The 22,954-nt window shown below is 55.3% G+C and overlaps 2 protein-coding genes across 5 annotated transcripts in view; one reads left to right on the plus strand and one right to left on the minus strand.

Annotated features, from left to right (window-relative positions):
* Positions 1–11,490, minus strand: part of klf8 (Kruppel like factor 8) — a 28,900-nt gene extending 17,410 nt beyond the window's left edge. Inside the window, exon 1 of one of the 3 annotated variants that reach the window (XM_069193631.1) lies at positions 11,019–11,490. In XM_069193631.1, coding sequence (XP_069049732.1) covers positions 11,019–11,045 — 27 coding nt within the window. In that variant the 5' untranslated portion in view covers positions 11,046–11,490. The remainder of the gene's footprint in view (positions 1–11,018) is intronic. The other 2 variants (XM_069193632.1, XM_069193630.1) reach the window with 2 other exon arrangements.
* Positions 11,491–16,645: 5,155 nt separating this feature from the next.
* rbm41 (RNA binding motif protein 41) lies at positions 16,646–22,178 on the plus strand. Of its 2 annotated transcripts, XM_069193633.1 has the most exons (7): positions 16,646–16,734; positions 17,988–18,104; positions 18,594–18,795; positions 19,968–20,172; positions 20,275–20,978; positions 21,160–21,307; positions 21,559–22,178. In XM_069193633.1, exons 1-7 carry the CDS (start codon positions 16,727–16,729, stop codon positions 21,699–21,701), a joined length of 1,527 nt encoding a protein of 508 aa, XP_069049734.1. In that variant the 5' UTR covers positions 16,646–16,726; the 3' UTR covers positions 21,702–22,178. The 2 variants fall into 2 exon arrangements, with proteins under 2 accessions (XP_069049734.1, XP_069049735.1); XM_069193634.1 differs by lacking the exon at positions 21,160–21,307.
* Positions 22,179–22,954: the final 776 nt, after the last annotated feature.

Below are 22,954 nucleotides of genomic sequence, written 5' to 3' on the forward strand. Positions count from 1 at the left end.
TCAGTGACCACAGCCTGGCCATAGATACTGGGCAACACAGGCAGACCTGGCTGTCCTGAGAGGACAGGCTCAGTGACCACAGCCTGGCCATAGAAACTGGGGACACAGGCAGACCTGGCTGCCCTGAGAGGACAGGCTCAGTGACCACAGCCTGGCCATAGAAACTGGACAAAGGCAGACCTGGCTGATCAGAGAGGAGAGGCTCAGTGACCACAGCCTGGCCATAGATACTGGGCAACACAGGCAGACCTGGCTGCCCAGAGAGGACAGGCTCAGTGACCACAGCCTGGCCATAGAAACTGGACACAGGCAGACCTGGCTGCCCAGAGAGGACAGGCTCAGTGACCACAGCCTGGCCATAGAAACTGGGGACACAGGCAGACCTGGCTGCCCAGAGAGGACAGGCTCAGTGACCACAGCCTGGCCATAGAAACTGGACACAGGCAGACCTGGCTGCCCAGAGAGGACAGGCTCAGTGACCACAGCCTGGCCATAGAAACTGGACACAAGCAGACCCGTCTACCCAGAGAGGACTGGCTGTGGTCCCATTGCCAGCCAGGAGAAGCAGAGACAGTTACTGAGATACACTTTCTGCTACACTGCAGACAACTCTCCAGCATGAGACAAACACTCCCCTCTAAACTAACTAATCTAATCCCAGATTTCCCAGGCTTCCCATTCCTGCTAGAACCAGAACAGTTTCCAATCCTGCTGGGGGAGGAAACTCAATAGAGCTGCAGTCCAGTACTTGTCCTAGCCTGAGGAACAGACAGTGAGCCTCTCAAATAATAACATTTTATTGTTGCAAATGTCTAGCTAAATGTTATTGCTTCAGCAATACTGTAATCCGTCAGTCCAGTCAATAAAGCAGATGAAACTGAAAGGATGAGAAAAGAGTCAACAGCAGAAGAGGGGGGTGGCACAGGACAAAGAGGAGGGGCCAAGGAATTTAGGGGCGGGGGGGTGAAGGAATTTCAGATGGATACAAAACTTTCAGTTTATAAAACAACCAGAAATGTTTTGTGCGCGATAAGCGTACAGATTTTAATCATCACAAACACCACTCACCGCTTGTACGCCACTGACTCACTGCACACCCCCACAAGAACATGCAGGTGCAAAACCGTTTCCGAAACCAATCAAAGAGAAAACGAAAGGAGAGAGAGAGAGAGGGAGGGAGAGACGTAGCCTTGTCCCCGAGAGGGTGAGAGTTCTCTGACTCAGTGGAGAGAGAGAGGTCCCTACCCCCACCCCCCCAGCGACCCAGAGCACACCCTGTCCTCAGGGTTAACCCTTAAGGCTCCCTGATAGTCTAGTGGCTAGGATTCACACTGTCACGGCTGCAGCCCGGGTTCGATTCCTACTCGGGGACAGGGCTGAGCACTTAAAAACCTCTTTACCCAAAGGGTGGTGGGAGTATGGAACAGGCCACCCAGCCACGTTGCTGAAGCCTGTCGAGCTCCCTGGTGTCCTCCAGGGAACGACAGGGCGAGCTCCGGTGACCGGCTATCTGCTGGGTGGGGCTGAACGGCCTCCTCTCGTTTGAGCCCTGCGCTTTACTGTCGCTCATCCAGTGAGGTAGGGCTGTGCGACAGCCACCATGCTCCTCGCCCTGCACGGGCGCGAGCGAGACACTAGAAACGCACGACTCTTCGGCCGGTGGCATCGGAGGAAGGGCCGCGACGCAGTCCGCACGGTTTTCGACGCAGAGCGCCTGTCGTGTCGTGTCACGCGACGTGCTCAGCTTCCTGCTGCTCCCACTGTGCTGTTTGCCCCGTGGCCGAGACCGTGCAGTGTGAAAGAATGAGCTCGTAAGGTCCACCAGCAGATTCCTGGACAGGGTGTGGCCCCCCAGGCAGGCTGGGTGTGGCCCTCCTCCACCCTAGCCTCACACACGGCTCTCATTAGCGCGCCCCCACACTGTTCTGACACACCCTGCCTCTGACACGCACACACTGCCCCCGACAGCACAGCCCAGCACAGAGGAGACACAGCTGCCCTCCAGTGCTGCTCCGGTCCCAGACAGCTGCCCAGACAGCGGGCCATTCACTGTCTCCTGGAATGTCCTGAGGGGCACCCAGATCAGCACAACTTCAGACAGCCCCACAATACCTAGCTGTCCCCCTGGGGGAGGAATCATACAGCTCCACTCACTATAGGACCCACAGCAAGGGCTCTGCACAGAGGTACCCCTGGGGTTCACCCTGTCACAGCCTGGGGGTAAACATAGTTAGGGCTCTGCACAGAGGTACCCCTGGGGTTCACCCTGTCACAGCCTGGGGGGGAAACCGTTAGGTCTCTGCACAGAGGTACCCCTGGGGTTCACCCTGTCACAGCCTGGGGGGGAAACATAGTTAGGGCTCTGCACAGAGGTACCCCTGGGGTTCACCCTGTCACAGCATGAAGGGACACAAAATGAGGACTCATGACAGAGCCACTTCTGGGGTTGACAGCGAACCTTAAATGTTCCTGCTGATGACACATATTACTGCAGGTCACTGCTAGCATTTTTTTTGCTTTTGCATGCATATTTTGTGTGTGCTGTGTCTGCCTTTGCACGTAACAGATTTTTGTTTGTTTTTTTAAACGCACTGCCTTCTCATCCCGAGCTCCGGCAAGGCCATGCCTGCGAGCCGAGCCCGAGTGCCGTCTGCAGCTGCAGCCAGGGCCGGGGAGAACGCCTGAGCCGAGCTCGGCTCTTGGCTGGAGACAGCTCCCCACACAGCCAGCTGGGTCCTGGCGGCTGATCCCTCAGCGCGGGTGGGGAGGAGGGGGGTCTCTGGGAAGGACAGAGAGAGGTGTGTATATGTGTGTGTGTGCATGCAAAGGCTGTGCTGGCTGCTCTCAAATCCCCTGCTGTGGGGACTTCCAGGAAAAAGGGGGTGGGGTTGAGTGGGCGTGACCCCACCCCTCCTTCTCTCCCAGCATGCCCCCCCTCCGCCCTCTCTCTCTCTGTCTCACGAGGGGGGGCTCATTAGCTAAGTCAGCAAGAGGATGAGGAGAAGTTGTGGTGGGGGGGGGGGTGGGATTAGGGATGCTCGCGGTGCAATGCACTGCACTCAATCTGGGTCAGATCTCACCTCTCCACCCCCCTGGAAGGGAACGCTCTGCACTCTGAACCCCGCGGGCAGGCAGATGACAGCCTGTGGCACGTGTCCCGGACCAGGTCCCTGGGTTCAGCGTTTAAATGCCTTAAATTGTCTTCTTTTTAAAAAAAAATTCCACCTAAAAGCGCGACTCCATTTTTAACAGAACCCCACCGGGTTTTCTGTTCGGCGCCTCCGCCGTGTGCGCGGGCAGAGGGCTGCGCGATGCCCGGCGTTCTCGCGGAAGGGCGACAAGCCGAGATGACAGCGCCGTCTGCAGAGAGAGCCGCCCAGGCAGGGAGCTCTCGCCCAGAGCCGAGGCGACAGGGAGGAAGGAGGCAGCCTTTCTGTCTCCAGCCCGACCGTCAGTTCTCTGTTCTCAGTGTCTGCAGGCGGCGATTTCGAAACGCCTCCGAAGCTCTGGCCTCCACTTCGACCTCCCCCCCGCCCCCACCCTCCCCCGACCACCAGCACCAGCAGGGTCAAGAGAAGGTTTCCCAAAACCGGGGTCGCGCTCAAGAAGAGGAAACGGACTATTCCTTTTATAACGGAGGAGGCGGCGGAGGTGGGGGGGGTTTCTCTGCTGTCACAGCGAAAACAAGTTTCTATTCTCAGAAAAATAAACCCCCCAGTCTTTGCAGTAAGCTGGCCTCTGCACCGTGTTGTGGAAGTCTTGGAGAAAACAGAATCAGCTCACGATTCAATTACTTTCACTCCCTCAAAGTCTCAAAGTTGCGCCTCCCTTTAAGAATCCTCTGCTTCAGAACAGGCTGAGCCAGGGCGTCGAGAAATGGGGCTCCTGGGGCCCCGCGGGGGCCAGATCACGGACAGCGGCGTTGCGGTCGAGGGGGGGGCTGAGCGCGGTCGCATGCCGTCTGCGACAGCCCCCCACCAGACACGCCCTGCCCCTGCCTGCGCCCTCCCTGCGACAAAGTCAAAACTACAGCCGGATCCCACCCCAGGGCGCTGCTGTACCGCCTGGGCACCGGTCACAGCGCGCCTCTCTTGCACCCTGCCGCGAGGGGCTGGACGCTGCAGACGGGCAGCACACCGGCACCCTCCCCCCCCCCGCATTAAGACAGAAACGGCTCCCTCTGCTTCTCCAGACGCAACAGCCAAACCCGCACCGGGGGACACAAGCGGCGGGCGAAGGGGGAGCGCATTTAAAACCCAGGACAGGAAACGCTTCTGCGCGCAAAGGGTAGCGGGAGCGTGGAACAAGCAACCCAGCCTGGCCCGGGTGGCCGAAGCCGAGACCCCCCTGGAGACGAGACCCTCGAAGCGGTCAGCTCCTAACTTCCAGAAGAGCCGGGGTGTCCGAAGGGTGTCTGCTGCCGTTTGGGGCGTGGGGCAGCATGAGGAAACTGCGCAGCAGGGAGGTGAACGCCCATTTATTATCATTAGTGCTTAAAGCCGATGATAATTGTGGTGCTCAGTGCCTTGTCCCAGAGGGCGTGTTGGACAGGGTGCCTGGCACTGCTGTCGCTGCCTGTGCGTCACTGCGCTCCGTGTGTCACTAACCCCCCCTCTGTCACCCCACCCCTGGTGGCTGTGACCTTCCATGTGTATCCTCCTCCTCCTCCTCCTCCTCCTCCTCCCTCGCTCGCTCAGTCCACTCGGCCTTAAAGGCGCAGGGCCGGACCAGTGCGGCCTCCCCCCCATCTCCCTGGGCCTCTCCCTCTCTCTTCCCCTCTGTCTTCCAGCACCAGCTGCAGTGTCGGCGGCGAACAGCAGCCACGGTTATCGTTCTGCGAGGCGAGCGCAGGGACCTCAGAGCAGTCACCGAAGCTGCTGGATTTCCTCTGCGCCCGCCCGCAGCAGACAGACGTCAAGCCTCACGAGGGGGCAGCGCCCCCCTCAACTCCACCCACCCCCACCCAAAACCCGTGGCATAGCACCAGCATGGCTGAACCTTGGCTGAAGCTCCATGCAAGGTGTTGGTCCCGTCCCTGCGCCATCCAGGGCACAAATCGATGCACACGGGCACAGCGTGCTCTGGCAGACGGGAGGAGGGTTTGTCACGCCGGGAGCTGAAGTTTAACTACCCCTGGTTAATGCCACAGGGCGGTCAGCCTCAGCGAACACTGCCACCGGACTGTCAGGGTGCCAGGGGCAGCCGAGACAAGCTGCGCACACACACACACTCACACATCTAGTGTCACTGGGAAGGGATCAGCTTCTCATCTCAAAGTCTTTCCCCGGTCGCGGGGTCTCGTACGGCTTCTGCGCCCCAGAAAAGGCAAGCGCGCTCAAGACGAGGGCGTATCTCCCTGCAGGTATTCACGCAATACGAGGGAACCGGCAGGAAACATTCGGCAAACCTGATGCCGGCTTGTGGACGGGCGCTTACTGCTCGTAAAACCCTAGAAATGCTGGCTCAGGTCTCAGATGGTGTAATGGGAGTCTTGCTCTCATTCCTGCACAAGCGCGCGCACACACACACACACACACACTAGCAAGGAAACGCCTGGGTGTGTCGCTCTGTGACCCCACACAGCTGTTGCTACAGCTCTGCTAGGCCTGTCCCATAATCCTCCACATGCCCGTCCTGCGTCAGGGCCGCTCGGCACTCATCCTGGAGAGACGGCCTTTGTTTACCTTCCAGAATGAAGGGACTTAATTAAACCAAAACCAGCTGCTGGATTAAAAAAAAAAAGATCTCTGCTATGCATTTCTTTTTTCAGCTCATTAATCAGCTGGAAGATTGCAGGGCATCGGAATCTATGTTATTAATGAGCTCCATTTGGATACTGAAAAAAACAGCTAAAAAAAAACCCCACACATATTAGTCCAATTAAGATTTCAATTAAGCAATTCAAAGGTCAGAATGAGGGTTACAAAAACCTTTACTCTAGTCTGACTGGCAAGGCTGTTTACTTGATACCAGAACAGGCCGTGGGGACCCCCCATCCCTATCCCAAGCATCCCCAGTAATGCCCAGAAGCCCCCGAGTCAATACAGGTACCCCTCCACACCCTTTAATTGAAAAAGCGGCTACACCAAGACCGACTGTGACTCGTGTTCGCTCCACAACAAACAGGAAACAAAACTGCTTCGCCGATTCTAGAGCAGAGGCCGACGATCCAGCCACAACGACACCCAGAAACAAGGTGACAACCATCGCCCGAATCAAGCAGTGGAGAGGGGAGGTTGCGGGTTCAGATCCAGTACAGGGCTGTAGCCCTTAAAGGCGCTTCACTTGAATTGCTCGTACAAGTGACTCCGCAGTACATACAGTACAAAGCGGGGTTTTGTTCTTGGCGACGATCCCGCACCTCAAAAAGGTCGACCCCCGAAGAGGGCGTGACACACATGCAGTCAAGAACTCTTTCCCAACTCCTCCCAGGAACCAGAACACCCCATCCTGTCACGACGGGCCAAAGGAAAGCAAACAAAGAAGAAGAAAAAACTGGGGGTTTTTTTTGCAAAGAAAATGCACAGGAGCTGTGTTTTGCGCCACTAGAGTGGAGCTCCACGTTACAGCCAATTTCACAAAACCTGGATGAAGAAAGAACACGTACTGTGGTGTTTTTACACCCAGCAAGCACCCCCTTCGACAACATCTCCCGTTTCCCGTGGCAACGAGATGCTGCTGGTTTCCGACACAAGAGCAGGAACCGACAGAGGAGGGCAGAACCAGCTCGCAGCTCCGGAAAGACACTCAAGCATCTCGGACGCTCTCCCAGTGTTCCCAGTTTTCCCCCACACTACAGCACTGCTTCCCACACCTGCCCTGGTCTAGTCTGGTCTGGTCAGGCCCACATGTCTGCCCCCCGCGCCTGTCCCAGAATCCACCTCTCCAGGCTAGCTCTGGCTGTAGGCCACACAGCACTTGGCACTCGGCACACAGGCCTTCCTCTTGGAGAGATGTCAGCACGTCAGACACAGTCCGGGGGCGTCACCATGGACGCGATCAGGTGCCGAGCGACTGAAGCAATCCTAAACCGGGGAGAGGGGGGGTTGTCGTGGGGGCAGGGCAGGACAGATTTTTTCTGGAACACCAGTGAGGAGTGGAGGCCAGCGCGCGGCCACACCCTTCCTGCCCCAGCCTCGGCCCCAGCCCTGCTAGCGACTCTCTCCCTCCCTCTCCGGACTCCACAGCCAGCCTTGGCAGGGCTGCTGAGGTTGCCATGGGGACGGGATTCCTTCTCCGGTTAATGATTGTGCAGAGATTGTGGGGGGTCATTCTGCTAGGTCGCCAATCAGCTTTATTCTGGGAGATGCCAGTGGGGGCGGTGGGGAGGGGGGGGGGGAGGGGGGTATTGGACAATGCTGTGGCTTCTATAACCCCTCCTTGGTCTTCACCCCCACTGAGACCCCCCTATGGCCTCCCCACCCCTGTGGATCCCACAGCCCCTCCCCTCCCTCTTCCTCCCCACCCTCCCTCCCTCCTCCCAGTGCGGCCGACCAGTCCCCACACCCCCCCCGAGCCGCACGCAGACGGGTCTGTGAAACTCCGCCAGAGGGGCTAAAGGCCACTGGGGGCCAGCCTGCCTACAGCCCTGACGTCACGTCTCCAGGAAATTTTGTTTGCGCGGCGCCACAAGTGGAGCGGCTCATAATTCAGCCGCTCAGACCCAACATCTGCACAGCTGCCTGGAGCCCCACTCGAAATCTGCTGGGGAGAACCCCCCGCCCCCTCCCCGCTGCCCCTGCGTCGGAATAGGAGGTGTTCTGGCTTCTAAGGGCCGCCGATGGCGAAGCTGTGCGCTCGGCTGATCGCTTCAGGTGAGCCTGAGCACACAGGCCTCGCCCCAGGCTGCTGACCGCAGGATCACACCCCCCCCCTGGGCTTCTCCGCGGGGCTCGCTCACCGAGCAGGCCGCCAGCCCCCAGGCCCGCGGGTTTCTGGAGGACCAGAGCCAAAGTTTCATTTTATGGAGCCAGAGACACCGAGCAAGACAGCTGGCGGGCTTTTTCGTGGTCTGCTGCAAACTGCGCTGATGGCGATGAAGGGAAGGGAAAAAAAAAAAGAACCTATTGAACAGAACCGCTCCCCAGCGCCCTGTCAATCGGCCCCTCAGGCACGCCTGGACAGGGAAGAGCCTGGTACCTGTTGATATGCATGAGTCTCGCAAAACCTGGAATGGACCAGACTGCTATGCAAGAGGCTTTGCCTTCTCTGCGTATCACTCTGTCAAAATGCCACAAAGGCACACTAACACACGCCGCGCGTCATCTGCTGTCTCGCCCCCCGCCCTCTGATAAGTGAGTGTCACTGAGCAGATCTTTGCTCTGGTGTCCCCCGAGACTTGCAAGTCTCTAGCCTGGATCCCCCAAAGTCCTCAATGTATCCCCCCAGCCTCCGTCTGCTGAACCATGGGGTCTTGGGACTCGCGTGCACATGCAGGTCATTGAGCTGCACACACGCAGGAGCGCTGGAAAAGCAGGAGGGCGTGTCAACACTTCCCTGCGACTTTCTGGGACTGCACACACCCAGAGCTCTGCCCGTGCCGTATCAGTGCGTGCACACGCCCGGCTGCGCGCCCCGACAGCCCATCTCGCCCCAGACCGCGCTGCGCTGCTCAGTACTGCAGGGGACACCTCGTTTCTTCCCTTCTGGCAAAATAAACTGCTGGACCTGCTGCTGCACCATCACAGACTCGAACGGGAAGACGGGGGCTTAATCTCCTGGGGCTCCCAACCTCAGACATGTATGACCTTCCCCACATTACAATCAAGTGGCACAAATAACACTAGGGCATTGTCAGTCTCAATCGCGTTTCTATAGCGCTCTGCAGTCCAAAGGATCCCAAAGTACTCGGCCTACAGGTGGGAACCCACATCTACGACCACAGCACACACAAGCTCCCAGTGGGGCTCCGCACTGCTGACCAGGGGGCGGGGTGAGCAACCCCTTCGCCAGCTCGAATCAGGAGGGGCTTCAGGGGGGCCAGACTGCGCCGAGCCCAGGGGAGGATTCAACCAAGACGGCAGGTTAATCTAATCGAGATCGCCCCCCCCCCCGAGATCAAGAGGTCAGGACCTCTGGGAAACGACTCATCAAAGCACAGAACATCCCATAGCACAGTCCCCCGTCACCAGACTGGGGGCGTTGGTCTGGATGGAGGAGCGCCACCTACTGGTCTCCTTACACCACTGACAGGAGCAACCAAAGTTGGTCCTCTCTAGCTTTTCCTGTCATCCAACCCCCCCCACCACGGTCAGGCTAAAACAAGGCTTTCAGCTCATTATTGACTGAACGCGGCCAGTATGACTGGAGGCGCTGGAGGTTTAGAAGCCACGGAGCACACCTGCAGACATAGTGCCCCCCCCGGACCCAGGACAGGACTGGCCCAGGAGAGAGCAGACACTGCTGGTGATTAACACGCTAACCCACACGGGAAAGGTCTGGGAAACAGCAGCCCAGGCGTGGCAGCTCGCACCCCGCTGTGCCACGGTGGATCCGGAGGAGACAGGCCACAGGCCCGGCCAGAGACTGGAATGTGTTCTTCATTCACACCACCCTCCCCCCGGCACCTCGAGCTGACACCGCTACAAGAGCCTTTCACGGGGCTTGGTCTTTCCTTGAGTAACGAACGTTATTCCATTGCCCTGACGCCTTTTTTTTCCCAGCGACTTACATTCTTGCCTGTGTGTTTTTTTTATGGCGAGCAACAGCGGTGAAATATGCCGCTCCGGCAAACAACAGGAGGGTTCCCACTCGGGATTTCAGCCCACAGCCACGCGAGGCCGCCTCACCTGAGCGCGCCCTGGTCACGCCTATCTCAGCCCCCTCCCCCCTCCGCCCCCCCTGTGTCCTTCCGGCGAGTTATGCGGTGTTTTCCTTCCAGTTTACTCCAAAATGCGAAGTATTACCGCATTCAGGCGTCAGAAGGGGACTTTCTACACACACACACACGCATTTCTGCATTTTGATACAGGAATTATCTGCTCTCTGAAATGCCAAGACAAGCAAAAAGACAGACCGAGCCATTAACCACGAAACACCTGCCCTTACTGTAACAACTCCCACACGACACACGCCCCCTCCCCAAAAAAAACGTGTTCCTGTCCGCTTTCACATTTGGATGTGCAAGGGACGGCTAAAAGCCAGGTTATATACGTTGTGAATTAAGACACCGGCTGATACAGATGGCAAAACCTTTCAAAGTGGTACAGCGATTATTCAAAGACTCGAGCTCCCGAGACTCGGCCGTGCTCCTGGGAGAGCTGCGCTTTTGTTTCTTTATTATAATCATCATCATCATCATCATCTTCATTTACAGCTTTTCACGCCCCGGCATCCTCCGTGCGTGTCCCCCATCCCTGCAGGCGGGGGGTGGCGTGGCGATGCTGTCGCTTTAAGGCAGCTAAGATGGTGTCTCTCTCGCGCTGCAGCGTCTCGTGCTTCCTTCCTGCCTTGCCTCGCGCTGCCCGCACTTTAAACCTGAACCCAACCCGCAGCGGCAGCGCGAGGGAGCGAGCGAGCGAGCGAGGGAGGGGGAGCGAGAGAGAGAGAGAGAGGCGCAGCAGCTCTCAGGTCTGCCCGCCCGTCCGTATATACCTCTCCTGGCGAACCGGCTTGCGCCAGCCCGCAAGAGCGACCTACTTTTCTTTTTGCCAGGCGCGGCGGCTTCGCCGTGAACCTGGGGTGGGGGGGACCGGGCGAGACGCGCGGCTGTGCGCGCCCCCACACCCCCACACAACACACAACACAACAGAACACAACACACGCTCTCGCCTGTCCGTCCCGCGGAGCTGCAAGCTTGCGCGCTCCCCCGCTCGGATGCTGCCGGGCTGGTGCCCACAGCCGCCCCAGCCGGCAGCAGGACGAGCCCCACGCCCGGCTCCCCAGCCCAGTGCCAGTCCGCACTGCCCGCGGCCGCGGACACGGGCCAATCTGGGAATAAGGAGGCGTCCGGGATCTTTTTTTCTGGGGGCGGGGGGGGCTGGTAGTGGGTTAAAACAAGGCAAACGAAACTGACTTACTTTCTTGCTACGGGTCTCCGTGTGCATCTCGATGGGCGGCGGGGCGCGGTGGTGAGGAGGGGGTGGAGGAAAGGAGGAGGGGGTACGGTAATCTTGGCGAGCAGTTTTTTTTTTTCCTTCCCCTTGTCCCTCTTCTCTCGGCGAAATTTCTGCCTTCTCCTCCCCGTGTCGCTTCCCCGGATCGCCGCCTCTTTTAGATCATCCCTTACAGCCGTCGAAAATCCTCTTTTCTCTGCCTCCCCTCTCGCTCTGGTGCGTGTGTGCCTCTCTCTGCCGCGTCCGTTGTTGCTGTGCTCGGGTTGGGCTCTCTCTCTCTCTCGTCCGCCTCTCCCCTGCCTCTGACCCCACCCTGCGTCTCCACCCCGCTCGCGGCTCACGGTGTCAATCAGAGGTAACGCACGCAGCCAGCCAGCCAGCCAGCCGCGAGCCGTGCTGGGGCGTGCGAGCGCCGGGCTCGGGCAGTTTCCTAATTTTGTTGCTGTGCGGCGTGTAGACTCGAGTGTGTGTATTTTAATACCCACGGCTGTCGCGCACATTAACCCCCCCGCACCCGCCCTATCGCCACACCTCGCGAAAGCTGCCGGGGCTGCATCACAAAGAGACGGGCGCATCGCTGGACGTGCATTTAAAAAAAAAAAAAGATCGACTTTTGTACAGCTTTTAAAAAAAAAAATTACCACACTGGTAAATCCCGACGGCTTTTTTTTTGGGGGGGGGGGGCGATTGGCTTGCTTTCCTCGGACACACGTGGTTTTGACTGACCCCACGGGCGCCCCGCACTGGGCGCGACAACAAAGCGGCTGGAGTTTGTCTCGCCGTCCCGTCTCCCGCGAAGCCCGGGACGTTTGCTCTGTACGACCTCACCGCGCAAACCGGCGGCTCCTCCATAGCCGCTGGATCCCAGTGCGTGTTCAACGGTGTCTGATCATGAGTCGTGTGAGCACTGGTAGCGGCCATGTGTACGTATCCGTTCCCATTTGAAACCAGTATGCCAGCTGCGGCTCAGGAAGGGACAGCAGCACTAGACGTTTATGTCCGTCCGCGCATGACTGAAAATAAAAATAAAATGCTAACCATGAAGCATATGATGCCGGATCTTGTTTGGCATACTGTATATAAGTCAGGCGCTGGGGCCCTGCGTTCCATTCCTGGGGTGCCATCTGTGTGGAGTTCGTATGGTCTCCCTGTATTCGCGTGGGGTCCTCTGGGGGCCCCAGAGACACGCTGGCGTGAGCGTGTGTGTTTGTGGCTGTGTGCCCTGAGATGGACTAGTGTCCTGTCCAGGGTGGGACAGCTGGGGCAGGCTCTGGTCCCCCCCCCCCGAGCCTGCATGGCAAGAAGCAGTTTGAAAATGCAAGGGTGGATCTCAGTCAGGGGGCAGTGGCTGAGTGTCGCTGCCTTGCAGTGCTGGAGGCCCTGGGTTCAACTCCTGGGGCGCTGTCTGCGTGGAGTCTGCGTGGTCTCCTCGGGTTTGTGTGGGATTTTCTCAGGGTGCCCCAAAACATACTGGAAGGTGAATTATCTGCTGGGAAAATTGGGCCCTGCTGTGAGTGGTCCGTGACGGGACGGGTATCCTGTCCAGGGAGCATCCCGCTCTGTGCCTGTGGCTTCCCTGCGGCCCTGAAGTGGATAAAGCAGTCAGAAATGGATTGTTGGATGTAGGTCGGGGGTGGGCGGTCCTGCTCCTGACCGTCCTGGGGGTGGACAGTGTCTCTGCAGGGTTTCAGCGCCTCTTTGAAGCGGCAGCGCTGTTAGTGTGGTCAAGCTACGCCAACGATGAGCCGACCAGGAATGGAAACTGCCCGTCCGGACACAGGCTTATGGATTTAAACGGCAACAGTATCAGAGGTAATACTCCAAGGGCCTAATGTGTAAATGCTTCCATAAGATACAGTATTGCATGTCAGCAACTGAAGTGCAATAGAATTGGATGCAGCTCATGGGCCTATAGGCAAGGCTGCCAGCGTCAATGAGAATTTGCTCTCATCTGATTGGATGAAGGGCTGTTGTTGATTGTTACTATATTCATCATTCAGGGGCTTCTCAATCTGCAGCCCTTCCATTCTGCTCCATTTCAGACCACCAACCCCTGAGCAGTTTATTGATAAACAGAGAGGCGAGATTCAGCAGAGGCGATATGTGAATTAAATAGCTGGTTGTCTCCAGGTTCCTGAATGGAGCAGATTGGGAGGTACATCAGTCAAGGATAAGCAACCCTGAGATAAGTCATGTGTGTAATTCTAGGTAAGTCCACTATTGGCGCAGGCAACAAAACATCGGCATTGTTTTAGAGACAAACTGCAATCGTCCTTATGTTCTTCTGCTCAGGGTTCAATTTAGTACTAAAGGGCTAGATTGTTGGCCCATGTGATTCCACTGGACCGTGACAGGAGTGGGGATACCCAACACAAGGCATGTACAATAATGGCATTAGTCCCTAGCACACATCGAAGGAGTAGAGGGTGTAAACCAAGGTGAATTGTTTTCTCCACCTCTCACCAGCACAAAAAGCATTATGCGAAAACAATCCCCCCCCCAACTTCAAGATTGCTCCTACTCCCACCCCCAAGACATGTGGAGCTGTGAGATCCCCCCTCCCCCCCACCATGGGTAATGGAAGGTTCCAAGGGAGATACTCCTCCCCCCCACACTGGGATATGGAAAGGTCTAAGTGGGCACCCCCCCCCGAGTGTGCTTCAGTAAAAACAATGTGCCTGGCTATTCCCTTGTCCAGTACCGCCACGCAGTTTTAAAACAGCTTCCCTGCACTGACTGAAGATCTCGTGTTGCTAAATCGACCACTAGGACCAGCTCAGTGCAGCTTCAGACATCACTGGCTGTAGGTCCTTCCATTTTTCTGTTCCAGCGGTGAGCACATAACTAATCAACCGAAGCGATTATCTCGCCTAACTGGAGCATCAGTCGCAGTCCTAAGCAGGTAAAAGTTAAAAACGGAGCCCCCAGGCCTGTAGGGGTACAGGATATCTTGGTTGCCATTCAACTCCTGATCCCCGTTAACGTCTTTGGGCCAATTCTTTGAAGAGGAAGTCAGATCACCTGTTTTTTTTTTTGTTTTTTTTTAAGGATGGACTTATTCAGTTGCTAATTGAAAGGTTAAGCTGTAAACCAGCAGGACTCCGGCCTTTGTGAGGAGCAGAACTGGTCTCTCCCGGTTGAGACAATTATTTTTCAAATACCCGTTCTGAAAAGAAGTTTCCACCCACAGAGAGGAATTCACAGCGGGGTGTGACACATTCACACCTCGGAGGAGCAGTGGAGTTTGTCTGTCTGTCTGAAGTCTCCAACTGATTTCATTCGGTTTGTTCCCTTCCTGTACTGTAAACCCATTCCTCGTGTGTAGATTTCTCACAGTCAGGAATTATTTCACTGAGGACATCCTACAGGACACAGACGCTCTCCAAACCACATTCTTCTTCTTGCGTCCTCTTTGGTCTTTGCAACATTTATTAATCTGTAAAATCTACTCCCTCTATTAAATTAACCCCAGGGTCTCACCCCGCCATTTTGTGAAAGAAGCCAGGTAGGCGATGGGCTTCAGCAACGTGGCTGGGCAGCCTGTTCCATGCTCCTACTACTCTGTGGGTAAAGGGTGCCTCCGGGTCTTGGTTTTAAATGCACTTCTGTGTCATTTGCACTTGTGTCCATTGGTGTTTGTTTCACGGTTCATCCTGAAGAGGTCCACTGTGCTGAATCAGGTCCACTCACAGCCTCAGTCCTACCAGCCTGTTGGTGCAGGATATTCCCTTAAACTCAGGAAGGTATTGTGTTCTAAATGAGATCTTCCCAGTGCATAGTAACATTTTAACATCACATCCCTTGATTTAAATTGTACTCTTTTTACTATAGATTCATATGTAACATCTTCAGAACTGGGTTTATCATTTTGTACGTGGAGTTTGTTTTTATACCTGAATGTAACACAACTGCACGTTGTGCCTGAATTCGCTGGTTTTCATTCCAGCTGAGCCCTTAGTCACAAGTGTTAATTGGTACCTGTAGCTGATCTGTTTCCTTGTTAGATTTTTTTACAGTAAGGCCTTGGTTTCAGGAACACCCCAGTTAATTCAAGCAACTCCCAGACAAAGAACTTTATACAGTCTCTTAGGAACTTATTTTTAACTTAAAAGATCTTAATAGCTACCCAGCCTGCTATGGGCATGTGCGTATTTTTCCTTCTTCATTTCAGCTGGTCTGAAAGTTCCTAATTATAAAGGCCTCAAATAAAAAAAAACAACCTGAAGTCTGTGGCTGTGATTACAAACATGACTGAAGTAAAAAAACAGAAGACACAGTGTTGGAGACTGTGGGGAGACACAGAGCTGGGAACACTAAATGAGGATGTAATTATCAATGATGGTGATGTCTCAGATCTTATTGGTATGCACTGCTCTTGGGTATTGCAAGGTTGATGACATCTGACAGAAGGAAAACATTCAGGATTTGAGCAAGATATCAGCAGTGTAAACAAAGAAGTAAGCTATATTCTCTATTCAGTTTATTTTTATTGATAAAGTATTATTTACATACTGCGAAACAGCGAAACAGTTACCGACACGCTGAGAGGCAGGTGCTGGAACTTCTGCTCGCTGTGGAGTGTTGGGGTGGGAGCAGGGCGTTGAGCGGAGTGACGTCACCGTGTGACGCCGGCAGGCCTGCCGGGGGCGTGGCCTTTGCTGTCAGTAGATGGAGGTATGTTCAGACTCCACCTAGTGACGGCTTTAAAAAGCCGCTGCAGCGTATTGTAAAGATTTTCGAAAGGAAACAATCAAACTATTCATTCGACCTCCCCGAAAAGACGTTTACCAATTCCACGTTTCACGAGTAAAACTGTGGTTAATTTAATTTTCACCTAAGAACATACTGATTGGTCTTTTTTTTGCCATTTAAGTAATTCATGCTGTGCAGAATTGAAAAGACCTAATCGGGGGGTGTATGACAAACATCGTGGGGCTAGCGTCCAGACGAGGTCTGTGATCCTCACTTTTCTGAAACGGTGAGGCAGCCTTTTCTCCCCAGTCTTCCCGATGTAAATGGAATGAGAAATGAGGCTGACCGAGCGCCGGCCACGCTGCCCCCGCGTTTGAGCCTGAAGGCGCGGGGGCGGATCACGTGTGCGCTATCGGGTCCCAGGTGACGCAGTGCGATGTGTCCGACTCTAGGTGTGCGTTTAGTTTGAAAACCTTGGTAATATAGTGTGAGGGTATAACGATAAGACAGACAGCCTGCACAGCACAGAGTAGCGCGGCAGACTCGGCACCTGTAGCCCACGGGTCGGTCGTGGGTTCGAGTCCCTGTTGCAGACGCTGCTGCAGTTCCCTTGAGGAAAGGAAGAGGACAGATAGAGCGGCACAGCATGTGTTGTTGATGTGTAAAATCCCTGGTAAAAAATGGTCACAGGTGAGGGTGGTGTCCGCAAGGCGTGGTTTAAAGAGATGCAACAGAGAGCCTGATTTAATCACAGGGTAGGGACATATGCTATTCATACAATATTAACAGCGCCGTTTTCAGTTTATAAATACAATTTAACCTGGCCCATTCACTCGCTTCAAATAATCATTACCCTTTTGTGTTATTCATTCCGCTCTTCCGAACTACATTTCCCAGAATTCCCTTCGGTTTGTTTGATTCTCCCACAGTGCTTTGCTGTCAACAAAAGGGAGTCGTTTTGCTTTTCCGCAGAACTGAAAATGCGCCGGTAAATCTCGTTAAACTCTACATTCGTTTCCTTCGAACTTAAAGTGAAAATACGTTGTTTTTTTTAATAATCGGGAATCTCGGTATTTGCATTTGGATTACAATCTCGGTGCCTCGTTACAGGCACCGACATTACGTGCACGTTTTGAATGGTGTATCGGTAGTAATGGAAGGATCTGTTTTATTTAAAAGTCTTAAATAATTGGTTGGGATATGGTGCAATAGCTCTTGTTTTGACACTGGCTGTTGTCGTAGTCCGTGAATCGGTAGTGTGAGTTGTGTTTCGGACGCAGTTACCCGCAGTGCTGCTGCTCTCTCTTGGGACCCAACAGCTCAGGGCAGGCTTGTCGGGAAGGAACGCGTTGATCTTTCACTTTTTATGTAAAACTGAAGCCGGAATAGGACTGACAGGGGAAGAGTCGTTCTTTCAACTCTGACAAAGTATCCATATTAGTATTAATCCTGAGATTAATGAGAAAGTGAGCGGGAAGTTGCCCAGCGCGAATATGTACCCCTGTCCGTGTGTTAACGCGAAGCAGTGTTCATACGTGAAGTAGCTGTGGGCAAATTGTGCTACAGTGTGTCCTCAGTGTAACAGAGTTCAATACTACTCATTGGGCTGTGAAATCTCTCCTGTTCAACTGCTCGTTCATCTGTAGTGATCAGAGGTTAACATTTATAGTACAATAACATAACATTTACAATCCAAAATAAAACAAGGTTAAAATAACGGATTTTGGTTCCCCTTGGTGTTCCACAGGTCGTTGTCGTTGTATCAGTAATCGCAGGGCACACACACACGCGCACGCACACACACACACACACACACGGCCGGTTTTCCCAGAAGTAACCTACCAGTATGTCTTTGGACCACTGTGGAAGAAACTGGTGCACCTGGAGGAAACCCACGTGAACATGGGAGAACATGCAAACTCCACACAGCCAGCTCTCACGGAATTGAACCCAGGGCCCCAGCGGTCTGAGGCAGCGATGCTCACCGCTGCGCCAGCGTGCCGCCTGCAGCCGACGGCGTTTAATAACGCTCTACGTGGCTATGGCGCCTGGAGATGGAAGGCAGCAGTGCGTTCGCGACAGACAGCATGTTGGCCAAGACGCAGTACAGGGTGTCCTGGACTGTGGGGCCACTCGGAGGAGCTCGGTCAGGAGGAGGTCTCGGATAGCAGCTGGTAGTAACTGGTGCTCTGACACCCTGTGTCACACTCTCCTCTCCCTCCCCCTCCCCCCGCCCTGCAGCGTGAGCCGGCGCTCCTGCGAGGACGCCCCGGCCCCGGAGGAGCAGGAGACCGAGGGCCAGCGCCAGCTCCGCGGCCTCCTGCTGCAGCAGCTGGACACCGCGGTGGACCTGGACAGGTGAGGAGGCCCCCCCGCGGGTGGGCGTGCGACCCGCTTCACCCCGCTGCCTCCTGAAAGAGAGACCAGGCCAGCGACTGCACGCTCCACTCTCCCGCCCCCCTCTGTGCAAAGCGGCGCCTGCTGTTCTCGGTTTTCATTGCACTTCCACGTACTTTCACCAAGATAGCGTAGCCTGATGGGGAAATCGAACCCGGGCTGTGGGGTGGCGAGAGTCAGCATTGGCCAGCTTGGTCCGTGCTCCCACAGTCCTTTGCATGGAAAAGCCCCAGCTGTTGTAAAGGCCGTTCCATGTAGTTTCCAGTGTCGTCTCCCCTGGTTCACTGTGAAGATGACCGCTGGGTTGACCTTCCGAGTGCCTTTGAGCATTTTCGATATTGGTACCAGGTCCCTTCAGAGGATTCTTTCAGCCCCTCAGAGTAGGACGAAGGTGGGGGGGAGACGCAGGGAGAAAAAATCTTACTTCTCCGTGGCTGTCTCCTCTTCTAGGTGCGTGGCAAAGAGGAAGTGTTTTGCTCCGGCGGCCCTGTACAAGCCCTTTGGGGAGCAGGCAGCCGGAGTGAGAAGCCTGTCCGAGTTTCAGGCTTTGCAGGACGGGGAGCAGGAGCTGGCGAGCCTGAGGGAGCTAGGCCTCACCGATGCCGAGATCGAGCTGTGGCTGAGCAGGGATGCACTGAGAAACGCAGAGAAGGTAGAGATCTGGGTTAATATCTCATTACCTGTTTTGTTTAAGGTAGAACTTTTAAGCCTGTTCTCACCTCTCTCTCATTTCCGGACAAATCTCTGTTTAATAATTCCTTACACTTCTAAAGTGCTTTTCTGGACACTCTCAAAGCGCTTCACAGGTAATGGGGATCCCCTCCACCACCACCAGTGTGCAGCCCCACCTGGATGATGCACCAGTACTCTCCCCACACACCAGCTCTCAGTGGGGAGGAGAACAGAGTGATGAAGCCAGTTCAGAGATGGGGATTATTAGGAGGCCATGACTGGTAAAGGCCAATGGGAAATTTAGCCAGGATGCCGGGGTTACACCCCTACTCGTCTCGAGAAACTCCTTGGGATTTTTCATGACCATAGACTCAGGACCTCAGTTTTACATCTCATCCGAAGGACGGCGCCTTTTTACAGTATAGTGTCTCAGTCGCTATACTGGGGCATTAGGACCCACACAGACCGCAGGGTGAGCGCCCCCTGCTGGCCCCACTAACACCTCTTCCAGCAGCAACCTGAGCTTTCCCAGGAGTCTCCCATCCAGGTGCTGACCAGGCTCACACCCGCTGAGCTCCAGTGGGGCTGCCAGTTGTGAGTTGCAGGGTGATACGGCGGCTGGCAAATACATAAGTCTGTCTGAAAAGTCGTAAGCGGTTTGCATTTGATAAGATAAGATAAGATCACTTTATTGGCCATATACAATTTCTTGCATTAGGAATGCATCTTTTCGCATACCCCAGCTTGCTCTCCATGAGACACAGACAGGGAGTGAGCCTGGGGTCAGAGCGCAGGGTCAGCCATTGTACGGCGCCCCTGGAGCAGTTGGGGTGAAGGGCCTCGCACAGGAGCCCAATGGAGTAGGATTTCTCTGCCGGCCGCGGGATTTGAACCGGCAACCTTCCGGCCACAGGCGCAGATCCTGAGCCACAGAGCCACCGCTCCACCCTATTTGTGAAGCCCTGCAGCTTGGAACATTTCTGTGAGGGCTGTGAGTCTGTGTTTTGCATGAACGGTGTCTGCATTAGTGCTTCCGATCCGTGAAGCGGCCTTTGGAGGCGTGCCTGTGTTCTGTGTCTCTGCAGCGCAGGGGGGTGTCCGCAGCCCCAGGTGCGGGGGAGGAGTGTGACACCCCCCCCTCTGTCTCTGCAGCGCAGGGGGGTGTCCGCAGCCCCAGGGGCGCGGGAGGAGCGCCTGCAGCAGGTGGAGGAGAAGCTGGCCGCGCGGCAGGCCCTGCTGGCGCGGCCCCAGCGGCTCTCGGCCAGCCGGGCCCTGAGCCGCCGGGAGATGGAGATCGAGAAGGCGCTGTTCCGCGGCGCCGACCGGCAGCGCTTCCTCACGGCGCTCTACCACCGAGGTGAGGGGCCTCTCGCCACTTTCCTGCCCTCTGGGCTCCCCAAACTCTGACCTGTAAACAGTCTTCCCCTCCTGTCCCTGAACTCCCTGTTCTCGTTGACAGAAGAGGAGCCGCAGTCTGACGATGGCCAGACGCTGTGCTCTGACTCGCTGGACTCCGTGTACAGGGCTGTCCTGAGAGATGCCGGGCAGCAGGCCCTCTCTGCAAAGGTCCGGGGGGGGCCTTCGGACCAGAGCTCGCCGCAGCCCAGACAATCCCAGAGTGAGAGCGCGCAAGCCGGCCAGCCACCGTGGGAAGACGGCCATTTCGACCAATCGCAGGGGGATATCCACAGCTCTGACCAATCACAGAGCGGCGGCGGCGCAGGCTCTGGCCAATCCCAGAGGGAGAACAGCCACTTCGACCAATCACAGGGGGATATCCACAGCTCTGACCAATCACAGAGCGGCGGCGCAGGCTCTGGCCAATCCCAGAGGGAGAACAGCCACTTCGACCAATCACAGGGGGATATCCACAGCTCTGACCAATCACAGAGCGGCAGCGCAGGCTCTGGCCAATCCCAGAGGGAGAGCACCACCTCTGACCAGTCAGGACCCCAGGGCAGCAGGGGGTTGCCCGTGTCAAGGAGTCTGAGTGTGAGCCAGCCAATCGGCAAGTTGTGTGGTGTGGGCGGGGGCCCCCCAGTGACCGTGACCGGACCAGTGCAGCCCATTTTGGAGGAGGAGATCCGTGCCAACCGGGCCACTGTGCAGGAGATCCAGCAGATTCCACGTTTTCGCAACTACCAACAGGGGGAGCCCTCCAAGGTAGGGCTTTCTGCAACACGTTGTTCAGCTGAGCACCTGTCTGCCTGTGACACTCGACGAGCAATGCCGATTGGAGTCAGAGATGAAAAGCACTGCGCGGGGGGGGGCGTATTCATGATTGCGCATGCAGAAGGCACTAACCAGCCTGTGCTGCCTGTCCCTCTCTCTGTCGCTCTGTCAGGTGCTGTTTGTGAGGAACCTCAGTCCCCGAGCTTCACTGGCCCAGCTGGTCTCGGTGTTCTCCCGGTTCCAGCCCCCCCGCGCCCCGGCTCTCCGGTACCGTCTGCTGACTGGCCGACTCAAGGGCCAGGCCTTCATCACATTCCCTGGTGGGTCTCGCCAAGCCAAAAAACAAAGAACTAATTGAACGAAAAAGCTCAATTCAAAAGATCACCTGACGTGAGCGATGGTGTAAGCATGGACTGATAACCCGCAGTTCTGGGTGTTGATTTCGTGCGAAATGAAATATTTGTTTTTAAAAAGTCAGTCAAACTCGGGGCGCGCCGGCGATGGCGGGTGAGGCTGACCCTCCAGGTCCGGCCCCTGCCTCCGGCGGCTCAGATCCGATTCTCCGTTCCAGACGCGGCGACGGCCCGGGAGGCGCTGGAGCTGGCGAACGGATTCCGGCTGCTGGACAGGCCCCTGGTGATCGAGTTCGGGAGGGAGCGAGAGGAAGAGAGGGGAGCCGGCGCCCCGGCAGAGCTTGGTGCTGGGAGCGGCTGAGAGGGGGCGGAGGAAGAGGAGGAGCAGCCTTGCCTTCGTGTCCTCCCCTGACCTCCGGGTTCGGAAGAGAGAGAGAGAGCAGGGAAGAGCCGGCGGCGCGGAATACCGGCTTGATCCCTGCCCTGGGAGGCTCCTGGGAAGCTGTAAGGGCCTTGCTCATGTCCGCCACGTGCCGAGAAAGAGCTGGCCTGAGCCGAGAGACTGGTTCTGCCGTCGTCAGTCCTGGGAAGGCGAGAGGAATGCCCTGACGCGCATTCCCACAGGAGAAGAAAGCTCCTGTCTGTCGGCGAGAGCTGGACCTGAACTATGTTTGTGATGCCAGGAGACTTGGTGAATGTTCTGTACGAGTGCACAGAATGTCCCATTTCCTTGGAGTTGTAAATGACTAATATAGTGATGACCGAAATGTGTTGTACGTATGTTTTTTTTTTGTTTTAAAATTACTGTCATTTTTAATTAAAAAAAAATGGAAAGGGACTTTTGTGCTATAACTGTCGCAGCCCACCAGGGGGCAGTGCTCGTCTGAATTGATTTTTTTTTAAAAGTTGCAACGCAAACAGAAGAGGGCGCCAAATGCAATGCAATGGTTCCTGCACAACCCCACGCTGTTTTCTGGGCAGTGGGATCCAGAGCACTGCCAGTATCTTGGAAAGAGGGCCAGGTGAGCTTAGCCGTTTTTGCTTAATCACTTCTCAATATGGATGATCAACATATCATTGGCGTTTTTGCAAATAGAATATTTCTGTTTATGGTTCTCCAAACATCAACATAAATATAGCAAAAACAAACCGCTGTGTATATATCTTAAAGTTGATGTGCAAAACATGCATGAATTCTATTGCTGTTGCACAAAACCCATATTCCTGCACAGAGGTCACCTAATAGCATGAGCCCTGATATATGATTTACTTAGTGCAGTAGTGTCTTTGTGTGGTGTGCAAAGCTTAGTTTTAAACAGGTGTTCAACCCCTGTCCCTGAAGATCCACTGGCTGGTTTTATACAGAAGGTAGGCGTACTGGCTTTTGACCAGACTTTTCAAACGACTGATTCAATGAAATATTTCTCAAGCTCTAGAAAGTGCTGTTGCTCTCCAGGAACAAGGAGAGGAAGTCCTGTTTTAAAGCAGTTAGAATGATTGTACGTGCGTGCTGAAAACTGAAACATCCGTCCATCTGAGACCAGCAGAGCAGCAGAGTTAAATATACCGCATAAAAGCAGCTGAAGCTAGACACTGGAGCACCTGCTTTCAAAA

This window comes from Lepisosteus oculatus, chromosome 8 (genome assembly GCF_040954835.1).
Source record: "Lepisosteus oculatus isolate fLepOcu1 chromosome 8, fLepOcu1.hap2, whole genome shotgun sequence".
In the NCBI taxonomy this organism is placed as follows: domain Eukaryota; kingdom Metazoa; phylum Chordata; class Actinopteri; order Semionotiformes; family Lepisosteidae; genus Lepisosteus; species Lepisosteus oculatus.